Consider the following 15,898-nt stretch of genomic DNA (forward strand, 5'->3'; position numbering starts at 1 on the left):
CATTTAGTCTGACATATAAACTAAATAATGTGTACCACTCAGATAATATTGAATACATTAATTTTATGAGAAATTAATATTCTCACTTATTATTCTCTAATCACTTAAAGTTAACTATTTATAGCTAAAGTCAACTAATTAGAATGAGGCTACTTAAGACTGATTATCACGATTCTATCAATCCTTTTTTAACTTTAGAATTATATAAGCCATTAAAGTGAAAGCTACCTATCTCATATTAATCAAAAGCCAGCAGCACCACCAACTGATCAAAATTTTGTTTCAGATATTCTGATGAATGATCTATTTGAAAGAAAGAAAAGGTTAAGAAAAGATAAATATGGCAATAAATACCTCATTCAACTTAACTGTTACCCATTCTTTGATCTTAGCTGCTTTCTCTTCTATTATTTTAGCTTCTTGAATCCTTATTTGTTTCTGAAATAACATTAGCAGTTTGTTTAGTTCAAACATAAGCTCACTGGCCGGGAAATATTACAGTTACAGATATGAAAGGCAAGTCTACCTAAAACTTGTTTTCAAGTTAGGATGTCTACCTTTAAATTACCAAAAAGAGGATAAAATGAGAATGGCTGTCCAGCAGACAGAATAATAAAAGTATACATATATATTTCTAGTTTGAACATCTGCTAGTCTTTCTCTGAAAGGTCATATGCCAAAATCAATCCACTGAATTTATCAATAAAATAAACCATTTCTGGAAACACTATGATTTAGAACAGTGGAATAGAAGTCAACCAGCTTAGTGAGAGGAGAATTAGAATCTCTTCTGGGGTATGGCTTGCTTTCCCCTCAAGTGCTATAGTTTTAAAGGTTCGGAAAAAATAAAGATTGAGAAACTCTAGCTCACATCTTGGAAAAGGAAATGGCAAACCTCTTCAGTATTCTTGCCTGGAAAATTCCATGGACAGAGGAGCCTGGTGGTCTACAGTCCATGGGGTTGCAAAGAGTAGAACAAGACTTAGCAACTAAGCACAGCTCACATCTGCCAACCTTTAAATCTGGCTATGGTCACAAAACTTAGAATGTGACGATCATATAAATCCCAGTTGGTGGGGGCTGAAAATCACAGATCTAAAGCAACAGTGACATCCAGAGAAATGAAAAAAAAAAATGCTAAAAAATAAATGATTAATCATTGAATAATTCTATAGTTCAGTTCAGTTCAGTTCAGTTCAGTCCCTCAGTCGTGTCCGACTCTCCGCGACCCCATGAATCATAGCACGCCAGGCCTCCCTGTCTATCACCAACTCCCGGAGTACACTCAAACTCATGTCCACAGAGTCGGTGATGCCATCCAGCCATCTCATTCTCCGTCGTCCCCTTCTCCTCCCGCCCCCAATCCCTCCTAGCATCAGAGTCTTTTCCAGTGAGTCAACTCGTCGCATGAGGTGGCCAAAGTATTGCAGTTTCAGCTTTAGCATCAGTCCCTCCAATGAACATCCAGGATTGATCTCCTTTAGAATGGACTGGTTGGATCTCCTTGCAGTATAAGGGACTCTCAAGAGTCTTCTCCAACACCACAGTTCAAAAGCATCAATTCTTCGGCGATCAGCTTTCTTCACAGTCCAACTCTCACATCCATACATGACCACGGGAAAAACCATTGCCTTGACTAGACGGACCTTGGTTGGCAAAGTAATGTCTCTGCTTTTTAATATACTATCAAGGTTGGTCATAACTTTCCTTCCAAGGAGCAAGCATCTTTTAATTTCATGGCTGCAGTCAGCGTCTGCAGTGATTTTGGAGCCCCAAAAAATAAAGTCTGACACTGTTTCCACTGTTTCCCCATCTATTTCCCATGAAGTGATGGGACCAGATGCCATGATCTTTGTTTTCTGAATGTTGAGCTTCAAGCCAACCTTTTCACTCTCCTCTTTCACTTTCATCAAGAGGCTTTTGAGTTCCTCTTCACTTTCTGCCATAAGGGTAGTGTCATCTGCATATCTGAGGTTATTGATATTTCTCCCGGCAATCTTGATTCCAGCTTGTGTTTCTTCCAGCCCAGCGTTCCTCATGATGTACTCTGCATATAAGTTAAATAAGCAAGGTGACAATATACAACCTTGACGTACACCTTTTCCTATTTGGAACCAGTCTGTTGTTCCATGTCCAGTTCTAACTGTTGCTTCCTGACCTGCATACAGGTTTCTCAAGAGGCAGGTCAGGTGGTCTTGGATTCCCATCTCTTTCAGAATGTTCCACAGTTTATTGTGATCGACACAGTCAAAGGCTTTGGCATAGTCAATGAAGCAGAAATAGATGTTTTTCTGAAACGCTCTTGCTTTCTCCATGATCCAGCGGATGTTGGCAATTTGATCTCTGGTGCCTCTGCCTTTTCTAAAACCTGCTTGAACATCTGGGAGTTCGCGGTTTACATACTGCTAGTATTTATATCTAATTGATGCTAAATGACTTTTTAGGTTAATAACCTTAATGCAATTTTTTTCTTAAAAATTAAAAAAAATACTATAAATTTGATCTCAATAAAATGATTTAAAAACAGTGTATACATTTCTAAGCAGAAGGATTAGTGTCAAACACATGTTTAAAATTTAATCTTCCATAAACATTTCTAACACCCTAACAATTTACGAGTCTGACGTGGCTGAGCGACTTCACTTTCACTTTTCACTTTCACACACTGGAGAAGGAAATGGCAACCCACTCCAGTGTTCTTGCCTGGAGAATCCCAGGGACGGGGGAGCCTGGTGGGCTTCCGTCTATGGGGTCACACAGAGTTGGACACGACTGAAGTGACTTAGCAGCAGCAACAATTTAAAGCCAAGATTTACTGGAAACAGTTTACAGGCATAAATGCCTGCTGATAACCAAGTGTTTCCAACATAAAGATTCACATCCAGAAAGTGGTAGATAATGCCTTGGAATCATTCTGGACTTAAAAAGATAATGTATTTAACTTGCACTTTTCACCAGTTAATGTGATGCAATCTTAGGGGTTATCAAGTGAGATTTCTGATCAAAATTTTAATCTTTGCAGTTATGCATAAATGAATGCACATATTTAGGACTCTTTGAGATCAGATACTTCCTAACCTGCTCTTCAAGTTGCAGTTCCAAGTTTTGAATGATGTCTTCTTTTTCCTGTATTAGAATTTCCAGATCTTGACACTTTTTATACAACCTTGTCTCTGATTCACTGGTTTGAATATTAGCTGCTTTTAACTTCTCTTCCATAACTTGTACCTAAATTCAGAGGAGAAAATATTACTATGCATGTACTTAATTTATCATAGTATTAAATTCAGATTTTACTTTAACATTAAATAGATTCCTAAAAGATATCATCATAAAAGGAAAACAGTGAACAGTTTAAATGCATTTAACAACTGTAAAGTTTAAAGACTATTTTCCCAAGTGATGTTAATTCTGAGGTGTATGAGGATACATAAAAGATTCTCAGGATGGGATGGGGACGGAGGTGGGAGGGGTGTTCAAGATGAGGATCACATGTACACCCATGGCTGATTCATGCCAATATATAGCAAAAATCACTATAATATTGTAAAGTAACTAGCCTCCAATCAAAATAAATGAATTAATTAAGTAATTAGCCTCCAATAAAAAAAGTGAAAAAATAAAATAAAATAAATGAATTAATTAAAAAAAAAAGATTCTCAGACTATTACTGTCATGTAAGGAAATGTACATGTTAATTACATATTTATGATAATATGCAAACTATCATATAAGCATAGAGTCGGAAAGCGTCCAGCCCTCATTTTTTCATATTTAAAAAAAGTAAGAAAATCAAGTAAAAAAGTTGAATGGTGAGATAACACTCAGATTGGAGGACCTAGTATAATAACACACCCTAGGAAAAAAAGCTGAACTTCAGGTGAAAAAGATACATATTTTCAATGGAAAACAAAAGAACCTCAAAACCCCAATGATGAAGTCATAGAAAGCAAAAAAGCATGACAGTCAAGATAGAGGCAGGAGAGTACATTCTGTGAGGATTTACTGATTCAATACTTTAACAAATATTCAATGAACACTTGCCAAAAGCCAGGCCTAGTCCAGGTCCTAAGAAGACATCAGTTTTAATAAAGCAGACCCCACCCCCCAATCTCTACCTGCATAGAGATTACCTTCTAATAGGTAAGAGAGATCACAAATACAATAAAGACTAAAAATCACACAGTAAGTTACAGATGGCAATAAAGCTAATGGGCAGAATAAAGCAAGACAAAAGAGATTGCTATACGACTAGGGGCTGTTGTGCTTCACTTTAATATCTAATATACATACTGGCTCTGCTTGGATATTCTGCAAAACACATCTGGGTATACAAAATCTTTGAAGAGATATGTGTGACGTTAATATTAGTAAGAAAGAAAATGAAGTAATAGGCACCATATACAATATTAAGACTTTTATTCTATATACTCCCAGTAGGTAAGAATGTAATTTTAGTCATGTCTCAGATTATAGGGGACAAAAAGAAAAACATATAAGGGCATTTTAGAAATTAAAGATGATAGCTAAGATGAAAAATCTTAAGCTATTAACACATTTCTGAAAAATCACAATGGACTCACTTAAAGCTCAAAAATACTTGATCAATGAGGACTCCTAGAAGGAGGTGTTAAGGCTAGTTCAGTTTTGTTTTTTTTAACCATGAGTACAAAGTTTCATTTGTGAGTTCACTGTATAAATGTAAACTCAACTCAAATGCCAAAACTGTCCTATTTAAATAACACTCACATGGCTGGAAACTATGAAAATAAATGTAGATCCAAAAAATAGGAGAAAAAATGTATTCTATAATCCAAATGACAATTTTAAGTAACTTTAAGATTTAGATTTTTTAACATAATATAGCAGGCTTTCTGCAGGAACTTCAGAACAAGAGGTCAAGGACAAAGGCCTATTTCAGAGATGTTGTCCTGAAAAAAGCCAGAGCCAGATAGAGAGCTGGACAGTAAATACCAAAGGTCAGTCTTAAGATCGTATAGTTAGTTTCACACCGGGTATTCTGTAGCTTTGGGAGCAAGGAAAGAAATCAGAGGCCAAGTGCAAAATGGTAGTTCTCCAAGGAGGAAGTAATAGATCATAATACTCCAGAAAAACAAAATTAACTAAATATGAATAAAAGTAAATATTACGAGACCTACATCTACAGTCTCCTTTTATTAAGCTTGAGTAAGTCACCCTATGGACACTGGGCTGCCACATAAAACTGTCCTACTATTACTTAGAAAAGATCTACAGTTTTGGAAAACTATGACTTGGGAGGACTCTTCTTCCCTGAAAAACACATCCAACTTGAAAGGTGTTCTCATTTTATGAATGAATGCGACAGTCAGAGCTCCTTCGCTGTATCTTTGTCTTGTACAACTATTTCATTAGACTATGACTTTTAGATAAACAACTTTCCTGGGCAAGAAAAATATTGACAGAAGTGGCAAAATCTCCTTGGGAGAGAAATCACAAAGTTGTTACAGGCACCCTTCCTACCAAAGGATCCTGTTGAAACCAAGTACCATAAGATTCACCAGTTTTCCTTGGCAATTAATGTGAATAAGAAGGTCTACAGAAAAGCTAAGAAGCCTACAGATAAAGCGGCCTTTAAAAATATCTTACTGCAAGTACACAGAAAATAGGCCAGATCTTCTTCCATTCACTTAACTTGAACTATATAAAAATGATCCCCTGGTGGCTCAGTGGTAAAGAATCGCCTGCCAAGGCAGGAGACACAGGAGATGTGGTTTTATCCCTGGGTTGGGAAGATCCGCTGGAGGAGGAAATGGCATCCCACTCCAGTATTCTTGCCGGAAATCCCAAGGACGGAGGAGCCTGGCAGGTTACACTGGGGTTGCAAAGAGTCATACACGACTGATCACAGAAGTACATATAAAATTATTAACTACTCAGAGACTGGTCAATAATAAACACTAAAGGAATTTAAATTAGTTATTACATAAACTCTTGCAATTATCAATACATGGATATTCTCCAATGAGGAATGCTTTGTATTTTCAGGCTACCTTTCTCTTTTATTTCAGGAGAGCCTCTGGTTACATCCACCCCCTCAGCACACTCCTCAGCCATTTCCCCAAAGTCTTGTTGATGGTGAGTTTTTGTGCAGTCAAGGGCTAATGAAGCAGGCTTGGGGTACTCAAACCCTGTACATTCCAAAAGAAAGAACTTGCCCTTGACTGTCTTCTGGGAAAGAATCTCTGAGCCCCTGGAATATTCTTCCTGATAAAATTTTCTTTATATATCTGATATATTGTGTCACACCAGTTAAGATTATGCTCACAGTGTGATTTATAGTGAATGTCTTTTTTGTCTATGTGGTCATGGGCCATGCTGTATCAATTTGATCTCTGGAGGGGTTGGAGGTTGAGTAGCTAAAGTAGGTATGCATTCCATGCCTATAAGACTGACCGGGGGAGGGGGTCTTGTAGGCATGGAATAAAAATTATGGACACCTAGGCTTGAATGACCAATCCTGGTTGGCAATGTGTCATATGTGTTGTCCTACATCACTGATGGAAGAATCAGGAACATTCCCGTGCAACTCCACTGTGAGAGGACTACTAGAAGCTCATACCTGGTGTCTCCTGGATTCTGCCCTATGTGCACTTTTCCTTTGCTGAAGTTAATCTGTACTTTTACTGTAATAAACTGAAACTACTAGTGTGACAGCTTTTCAGGATTCTATGACTCTTTCTGTGAATCATCAAACCCGAGGGTAGTGCTGGGGACCCTGATACAACTCCCAATGATATTTTCCATTTTCTTGCCTACACTGGAGAAAGCAGAAGCTTCAAATTTTGTTCCCATTGTAACTACCATATCAATATTTCCCTTTTCCCACCTCTAACCTCATCCTTCCCTCACCCACTGCAGGTAATCGACATGTGACTAGATTTTTGAGTGGGGAGTGAAAGTTTCTATTCCTATGTAAGTATTGCAATTATGTGACAAAGATGCTTAATCATTCCAAAATACAACAAAGAAATGGTTAAGGGTAGTTTGAATCCCATACTATTTTCCAGTTACACAAAATTATTGCAAATTAATCATTCTAATCCTATTTTAAACAGTTTTTTTTCAGCAGAGTGCTCCATAATTTATGTAGTAAGGCCAGACCCATTCTCACTGAAAGTGAAAAGAAACACCGTTAAATAGTTTTCCATATAACAAAGCAAATCATTACACAGTCCTAAATATTAGGATGATTGAGTAGTTATTTATCAAGCATCAGAAATGACTTGGATGCTAAGAACCAACTGTAAGAAAAGTTGATTAGCCCACATATTGAAGGAAATTTAAATCTAACTCCTACCAAAACTGAATCAAACACAGGCAAGGGACTGGGTCCTAAAGACATAACTGAAAAGACAAAGCTTCTACAGGAGAAATTATCCACTCCTCTTTGGTTAGCATAAATTAGTGTATTAGACTACACCAGGTGGCCCTAGTGGTAAAGAACCTACCTGCCAATGTAGGAGACAAGAGACACGGGTTCGGTCCCTGAGTCATGAAGATCCCCTGGAGGTGGGCATGGCAACCCACTCCAGTATTCCTGCCTAGAGAATCCCACGGACAGAGAAGCGTGGCGGGCTACAGTCCATAGAGTCGCAAAGGGTCAGACACAACTGAAGGGACTTAGCATACATGCATGCATGCATACAACTGCCTAATCAGAGAGTTGAGAAGGAATCCTGTATCACAGTATCTCCCATAGGTGCTATTTGCTTCTTTTCTGCCTCACGAGATTTCTCATAAACAGCACTGGGTTTACTTGCATATAACTGCTTTCAAAACTCATGAACAACAATAAAGATGTACTACAACATTGCCAGCATTTCTCTGGAAGAATGTGCAGTTCTTTTTTCTATCAGCAATTTATTTGATGGTTATGCAGGTGAAGCCCACACGTTTAATATACAAGACAAAAAATGTACAAAGTTAAAATGTAGAGTTGAGCTGGTTGCAGCTGACAATTGCTTTTCGTGGGGAAACATTCTTTCTAGGTTAATATAAATACAGAAGTCTTAGGATATGGCTCAACGACAAAGGATAAGCTGGATTTAATCAACATAAACAGCAGATAGGCCACAGTCCCATGGAAACTGTTAAAGAGAGCAAAAGACTCAGTTACTCTAAGTTAATAATATTTACTTAGTCTTAACAAAGGCAAAAAAAATGGTAATATAATCAGTGCCTTAGAATTAACTTGCTCTCTGTTTATATTTCCTGTTAACTTTCAGATTCATTATGAAATATTTAAGCCAAAAATTCTTCTGAAGCATAACAAAATAGATACTCTATAAGCTTAAAGTGTTATCACAAAAAGCAATACCTACTAATTCTATGGAAACTCTGGGAGATTGACCAGAGTCCATCTCAATAAAACTATTGACCTTTTAACCTGGGTGGGGGTGGGGGTGGGGGGCATTAGTCGTGTTGCCTTAAGGCAGTATATCTAAAATAACTAATAATTTTCCCTAAAATTTTATAATTTTATAAAATTGCATAATTTTCCCTAAAAATGTGGCACATAGAATGAAATAATTTTATACTTGATATCCTCAAAATGAAAGTCACTCAGTTGTGTCCGATTATGTGCGACCCCATGGACTATACAGTCCATGGAATTCTCCAGGCCAGAATATTGGAGTGGGCAGCCATTCCCTTCTCCAGGAGATCTTCCCAACCCAGGGATAGAACCCACTGCAGGTGGATTCTTTACCAGCTGAGCCACCAGGGAAGCCCGATAGCCTCAAAGGACAACTTCAAATAAGAAATTCTTCTTGTTAACTTCTTAAGAACAGGAGTTGGGGACTGATAGCTACAAATTGTCATGGTTTCCTTTCTTTAAATTGGGAATAAGGATTCCTTTTTTCTTTCAAGATCCAGTGAACCAAACAAGGGGAAAATGAAAACCACAAATTAAAAACAAATAAGATATTTAATTTACTTTAATTTTCAGAACTAAATAAATTTGTTGCATATATCAATTTAGAAAGTTAACTTAGGAAAAGGCAAAACAAAACCATCTTTAATTTCTTTTTTTCCCACAATACAGGCAGTTAAAGGGGGAAAAGGGAAGGGAAGGAAAGGGAGAGGAAGAGAAAGCAAAAGTAGCAGAACAGACAGAGATGTATGGAGATAGCCATGAGTGCAGCAATCAAGAGGGATGTCACCAGGAAAGGCCAAAGTCAGAAAGGGAAAGACAGTGAAGGAGACACGGAAGTGAAAGAGGCTGACAAAATGACAAATATGTGCTGCAAGGCTTCAGGCTGAACTGCGACACACATCAAGGGCCCACTACAAAAACAGACATTTGGTATAGAGTGACAGGGGCTTCCCAGGTAGCACTAGTGGTGAAGAAGCCGATAGCCAATGCAGGAAACGTAAGAGAAATGGGATCAATCCCTGGGTCGGGAAGATCCCCCTAGAGGAGGGCACAGCAATCCACTCCAGTATTCTTGCCTGGAGAATTCCACAGACAGAGGAGCCTGGCAGGTTACAGTCCACAGGGCTGCAGAGACAGACACTACTGAAGCGACTTAGCACACAAGCATAGAGTGACAGATAATGACATAAACACAATTCTTCTTTTAGAATATAAGTGTCCTTTAATGACTTTACTGTTAATTATTGGCTTTTTATAGATATAAGTAATTACTTGGTCCCATCTAAGTAGTCCCATCTAAGCTGGTCCCATCCCAGCTAAGGAATATAAAATACAAAAAACCAAGCACAGCTGACATCCTTACCATTGCTACTAGTATTTATATCAATATCTACATTTGAAGTTTTAAAGAATTATTTCTAACTTTTTGATGAGGTGATGGTACTTGTAGTTATGACTTTAAAGTCTTTATTTTTAGATGGGATGCTGAAACATGCTTTGGTAGAATGATATGCTATCTGGGATTTGTTTCAAAATAACCTTGTATAGGGATAAGGAGGTAAAAAGTGGGTGGGGGTATAGACTAGCTGTGAGTCAACTAATTGCTGAAGTTGATGATGGGGGTTTGTTATCTATTTTCTCTTCTTTTATAGTGGTTGAATTTTGCATAATAAAGTTTAAAGATCTTATCTTCAAGTATAATTAATTTAAGAAAATTAAGGGGGCCTCCCTGGTGGCTCAGGGGTAAAAAATCTACCTGCCAATGCAGGAGACAAGGGTTTGATGTCTGATTCGGGAAGATCCACATGCCGCGCGGAGCAACTAAACCCATGCACCACAACTACTGTGCCTGTGCTCTAGAGCCCGGGAGCCACAAACACTGAAGCCCACAGGCCCCAGAGCCTCTGCTCTGCAACAAGAGAAGCCACCACAATGAGAAACCCAGGCACCACAACTAGAGAGGAGCCGCGCCGCTCACCAAAACTAGAAAAGCCTGGGCAGCAACAAAGACTCAGCACAGCCAAAAAGAAAATTATTTAATAAAATTATTTTTTAAAAAAGAAAACTAAGGATTAGGTTAAATTGGGTTAAGTTAGTCAGACCACTGAAACAATCTACTGTGTAAAATTAAATCTTTTACATGAAAGTAAGATTTGATAGTATTCAAGTTGAAGAAACAAACATAACAAGCCTAGAGCAAGTATAAGAAATTTAATATACACTTCTAAGAAGAAACAATTTTGTATTTCAGACTTCTGAAATTCTTGACTTGAATGAATCTGACAGAGATCTTTTCATAAAATGTGATTTTATCAATGTGTGCTCCTTAGGCAAATTTTAAGGCTGGTAGGCTCATCCAAACCACTCATTTTACTGTGGGCAAGGCCTAGGAAGGGCTAAGTGACTTATCAAAACTTTATTTTTTCAGAGTAAAAGTAGTACCAGAACCAAAAACTAGAAGTATGAGGATATACAAGAAGAAACCAATCTATAACTCCATCTGTAATTATAACTCCTGTTGCATTTCAGTGTTTCCTAACAGCGTTTGTTTAACTCTGAGGTTTGACTCACCCTGCCCCTACATCTATTAGAATGTTAAATACAAAAATCTGTATATATTTTTCCTGATATAACTCTAAACATCTTTTCACATTGGCTCAGTCAGCAAAGAATCTGTCTGCAATGCAGGAGACCCGGGTTTGATTCCTGGGTCACGAAGATCCCCTGGAGAAGGAAATGGCAACCCACCCCAGTATTCTTGCCTGGAAAATCCCATAGACAGAGAAGCCTGGCAGGCTACAGTCCATGGGGTCACAAGACTTGGACACAACTTAGGGACTAAACCACCACCACCAATAGCTATTTTTAATGGTTGTTTAATATTTCATGGAATAGATACAGTTCACTAATTCATTCTCCTATAATATTGCAGTCATATTATTTCCAACTCTTTATTACTATAACTAAAGCTGCCATGAACATCTTTATACATAAAATGTCATTATGGTTATGTATAACCATAAAATTCATATTTGAGGTTTTTTAATAAGTAAAACTTCCTAATAGAAGCATTTGTGACCTTTTGAAAATTTGTTAAGGGACAAAACAAAGTTAGATTCCACATTTTCTCTATGGAGCTAGCTCATAAACAGTAAAAATGAAGAGGACAGCTGAAAATTATTTTCAAGATTATTTTGGGCAAAACAATGCTTAAATTGGTAGAGGCAAAAAAAAATTTTTTAACCAAAACTATACCCTACCTGTTGAAAAGCTTTTTCTGCTTGACGCTCAGCATCAATAACTTGTCTCTCAAGCTGCTGCATCTGAAACGTGAGAAAAGACATAAAAAATAGAAAATTCGTACTTCCCTTTTCAAATTCTTTAAGAACACTTGAAGTACTTCAATGGATATTAATTACACAGAATTTAGCACATTAAAGGTTCTTTTAGGGCATATGTAAAAACTGATCAAACAAAATACCAAAAGTTTGATACTATTTGCAATACGTACTACATGAGTATTAATCAGTAGAATTTTCTTCATTGGACTATATGTTAGAAATTACTGGTCATCATATTTTAAGAACAGTAAATTAAATCTAAGATGATAGTAAGACCTCAAATGTCATATTACTTTGCTGATCAAAAAGTCCCAATAATGGGGGGAGGGATAAATTAGGAATTTGGGCTGGTGGCTCAGACGGTAAAGAATCTGCCTGCAATGCGACAGACCCAGGTTCAATCCCTGGGTTGGGAAAGTCATCTGGAGAAGGAATTGGCAACCCACGCTAGTATTTTTGCCTAGGGAATTCCATGGACAGAGGAGCCTGGCAGGCTTCAGTCCATGGGGTCGCAAAGAGTTGGAAATGAGTGAGCAACTAACATAAAACAGATAACCAACAAAGACATACTGTATAGTACCGGGACTATACTCAATATTCTGTAATAACCTATATAGGAAAAGAGTCTTAAAAAGAATATACATGTCCATACACATATATATAAACTGATGGGATGTCCCTGGTGGTCCCGTGGCTAAGACTCTGCACTCCCAAATGCAAGGAGTTCAGGTTCAATCTAGAACTAGGCTGGGGAACTAGATACCACATGCTGCAACTAAGACCCAGTACAGCCAAATAAATAAATACATTTTTTTAAACCTGAATCACTTGGCTGTACACCTGAAACTGACAACACTACAAATCAACTATACTTCAACAAAAAATAAATAATAAAAAAATTTAAAAAGAAAAACGATACACTGAAACAGGCTTAATATAGGAGAAAAAAGTCCCAGTGATATCAGAAAGTGGTGCATTTTCATAAGCTTCACGGGTGGTATGTGTAAGTCACAATGAGTAGTTTTAATTATTAAAGATTGTGAGTATAGACGATACTCTGATAAAATATACATATGTTCACAAAAGCATATGACACAGAGATTGAAAAAATATCTGGCTATTTTTTGAAAGTTCTGTGGATAATAAAACGTTTGAAGATTTCAGAGGGTGGGAAATAAAAATAAAAAAAAGCTTTGGAGATTTTAAATAAAATACTAAACTGAATATTATAAGTAAAAAAGCAAAAGTCTTAAAAAGGATCTAATACAAATTAACATAATACACAACGATGATGTAAAACTAAATTTCAAATTATTTTTTCTGAGTGTTGAAGTCTGGTCAACACTGGAGCCATCTGTGGCTCAACCTATGCTCACTGTCACTTTTATTGTTGGCTGACATTCTCAGATGCCCTGAACTTCCAGAGCATCTCAAACTCACAGCACCTTGGGTGTGATACAACAGCACCTAGGCTGATACAACAGATCACCCCCTTCTCAAAACCATGGAGGATGGCCACCTGCAGCAGGAAGCAAGGCTGCCAGCTCCGGACCACATGGGTGACAGGAATCCCAACTGAGGCATGTGTTGTTCTCAATGCCTGAAAGATAGTTTCCGTTATGAATACATAATTTTTTAAAGCTGTACTGGTTGGGAGCATTTGCTGCATTTTGATATCTATGTTTGGGCAAATTACCAGTTGACACAGGTAAAACTCAAGACCATGAAGAGCAACATCACTTCGTCCACCTAACACAAAAGACCTCTTAAACACTTCAGAAGCACAGCACATGGAGCTCAGTAAAAGTATCTGTGTTTACTATATCATCCATGAAAACCCGATGGCGTTACTGGGTACTCGAAGAATCGTATACCAAACACTGTGACAAAGCAGAGCACCATAGTACTAAAAATGAAAAATTATGGTCTAAGACAAAAAGGGACATGTGGACACAGATGAGGAAAATGGACAATATGTCTCTGGAAAGCACAGCAACAGCCACAACTGGTTCTTTCCTGCACATCCCACAACACTTGCTGTCACTGGAAACTCAAGAGTATATTCAGTTTACTAAGGATGTATCGCAGCCCTTCCATCTGGGCCACACTGTAACATCTGGTAACCTTGATTTCATGACAGTAGGAGGAGGAATTGCTTTAACTGTGGAGGCTATGAAAAGAATTAACAGACTTCTGAATAAGTCTGCGTGCATGAGTGCTTAGTCGTTCAGCCATGTCTGACTCTGTGACCCCTTGGACTGTAGCCCACCAGGCTCCTCTGTCCATGGGATTCTCCAGGCAAGAATACTGGAGTGAGTTGCCATTTCCTTCTCAGGGGAATAAGTCTGAAAAGTAGGCAAATCAAAGTGTGATTTGGAACTTATCAGAAGATACGCAGTTTAGCAGTCTGCCTGAAATATGCAGGAGTTCCTGCATAAAGTAAAGAGGATTCCAAAGGAAGAATTCTATTTAACAAAAAAACAACTGCACATCTTATTCAAGAGACAATGTCTCATAACCCTAAGCAAGTAGCAGAAGGCTGCTGTTCAGATATAGCTATTACTTTTAATGGACTGACTCCTGAAAATATGATAGTAATGACATATGGTATGTACCAGTCCAGTGCATTTGGACATTATTTTAGCAACACACTGATTTTCTTGTCTCCAGATGGTTCAGAAAATCATAGAGGACGGGGGAATAATAGAACTGTGCTGTCCAAGAGCACTTGAAATGTGGCTAGTCCAAACTGAAATGTGGTAGAACTGTAAAATACACACTTCATTCAGTAACACAGTATTTGAAAACCTATTACTAAAAGAATAAAAATCTCAGTAATTGTTCATACTGACTCACATTGAAATGATATTTTTAATGTCACATTAAATAAAACATAATATTAAAACTAATTTCATCTACTGTTTCTTTTTCATTTTATTAATGTTATCAGAAATTTTAAAACATGTTTCTCATTTTATATTTCTATTGGATAATAAAAGTGTAAAACATTCCATTGTCACCATATATGGCAATTTACCTGCCTGTCCACACGGCAATATTTTTTTAAGGCAGTTTATTGCAAGGATCTAGATTCTGGAAGAATTTTAAAATATTTGGATACATAAATAGGCATTTCCCAAGTGCATTCTCTGGACCTCATATCACCTTTAATTTTTGTGAAGCTATTTCCAGGTGGCACTAGTAGTAAAGAATCCACCTGCCAGTACAGGAGACGCAAGAAGCACAGGTTTGATCCCAGGGTCGGGAAGATTCCCTGGAGAAGGAAATGGCAACCCACTCCAGTATTCGTGCCTAGAAAATCTCATGGACAGAAAAGCCTGGTGGGCTACAGTCTATGGGGTTGCAAACAGTTGGACACGACTGAGCACATCAACACAACACATTTCATGTTTAATAAACAAGTACTGTTGTCTAAAAGCATTTCATTGATTCTGTTTTCATTGATTCTGTTATAGACTATCGCATTACATAAAGAAGTTGAACAAGCAACGTATCTCCTGTCTAGGAGAGTCCTTAAACAAAAAAATTAACTGACATGCACACACCAACATTACATTCTTTCACTACTATGCTGACAATTGTCATTTCTACAATGTAACGTCATTTCTTGGAGAAGGCAATGGCAAGCCACTCCAGTACTACTGCCTAGAAAATCCCATGGATGGAGGAGCCTGGTGGGCTGCAGTCCGTGGGGTCGCTAAGGGTCGGACACGACTGAGCGACTTCACTTTCACACATTGGAGAAGGAAATGGCAACCCACTCCAGTGTTCTTGCCTGGAGAATCCCAGGGACGGGGGAGCCTGGTGGGCTTCCGTCTATGGGGTCACACAGAGTCGGACATGACTGAAGTGACTTAGCAGCAGCAGCAGCAACGTCATTTCTACAATGCAATGACATTGTGCTTTCAGAGGAATTTCTACACTTGTGCAGCCTTATCCTCAATTTTGAATATTTTTGAGATTTCCAGGGAAAAACAGGAAAATCCACAAATGGGTTGCTGCTTTGTAAACTTTGGCTAGTGAAAATAAATGACTGACATACCTATGAGAATGGCCGAAATCCAGAGCACCAAAATACCAAATGCTAGCAAGAGTGTGGAGGAACAGGAACTCTCAATCA

The 15,898-nt window shown here is 37.9% G+C and overlaps 1 protein-coding gene across 3 annotated transcripts in view; it reads right to left on the reverse strand.

The window, feature by feature from the left end:
- Window positions 1–15,898, reverse strand: part of PLEKHH2 (pleckstrin homology, MyTH4 and FERM domain containing H2) — a 110,082-nt gene that overhangs the window by 74,023 nt on the left and 20,161 nt on the right. For all 3 annotated transcript variants that reach the window (XR_008682438.2, XM_055399825.2, XM_055399824.2), the window contains exons 3-5: window positions 11,677–11,739; window positions 3,079–3,228; window positions 355–438 (exon numbers count right to left, since the gene is read on the reverse strand). Coding sequence is in view for 2 of the 3 variants with exons in the window: in XM_055399825.2 (XP_055255800.2) it covers window positions 355–438; window positions 3,079–3,228; window positions 11,677–11,739 (297 nt within the window). In the remaining variant the exon portion in view is untranslated. The remainder of the gene's footprint in view (window positions 1–354; window positions 439–3,078; window positions 3,229–11,676; window positions 11,740–15,898) is intronic.

This window comes from Moschus berezovskii, chromosome 11 (assembly GCF_049115385.1).
Source record: "Moschus berezovskii isolate FMDL1 chromosome 11, NW_MosBer_1.0, whole genome shotgun sequence".
Lineage (NCBI taxonomy): Eukaryota > Metazoa > Chordata > Mammalia > Artiodactyla > Moschidae > Moschus > Moschus berezovskii.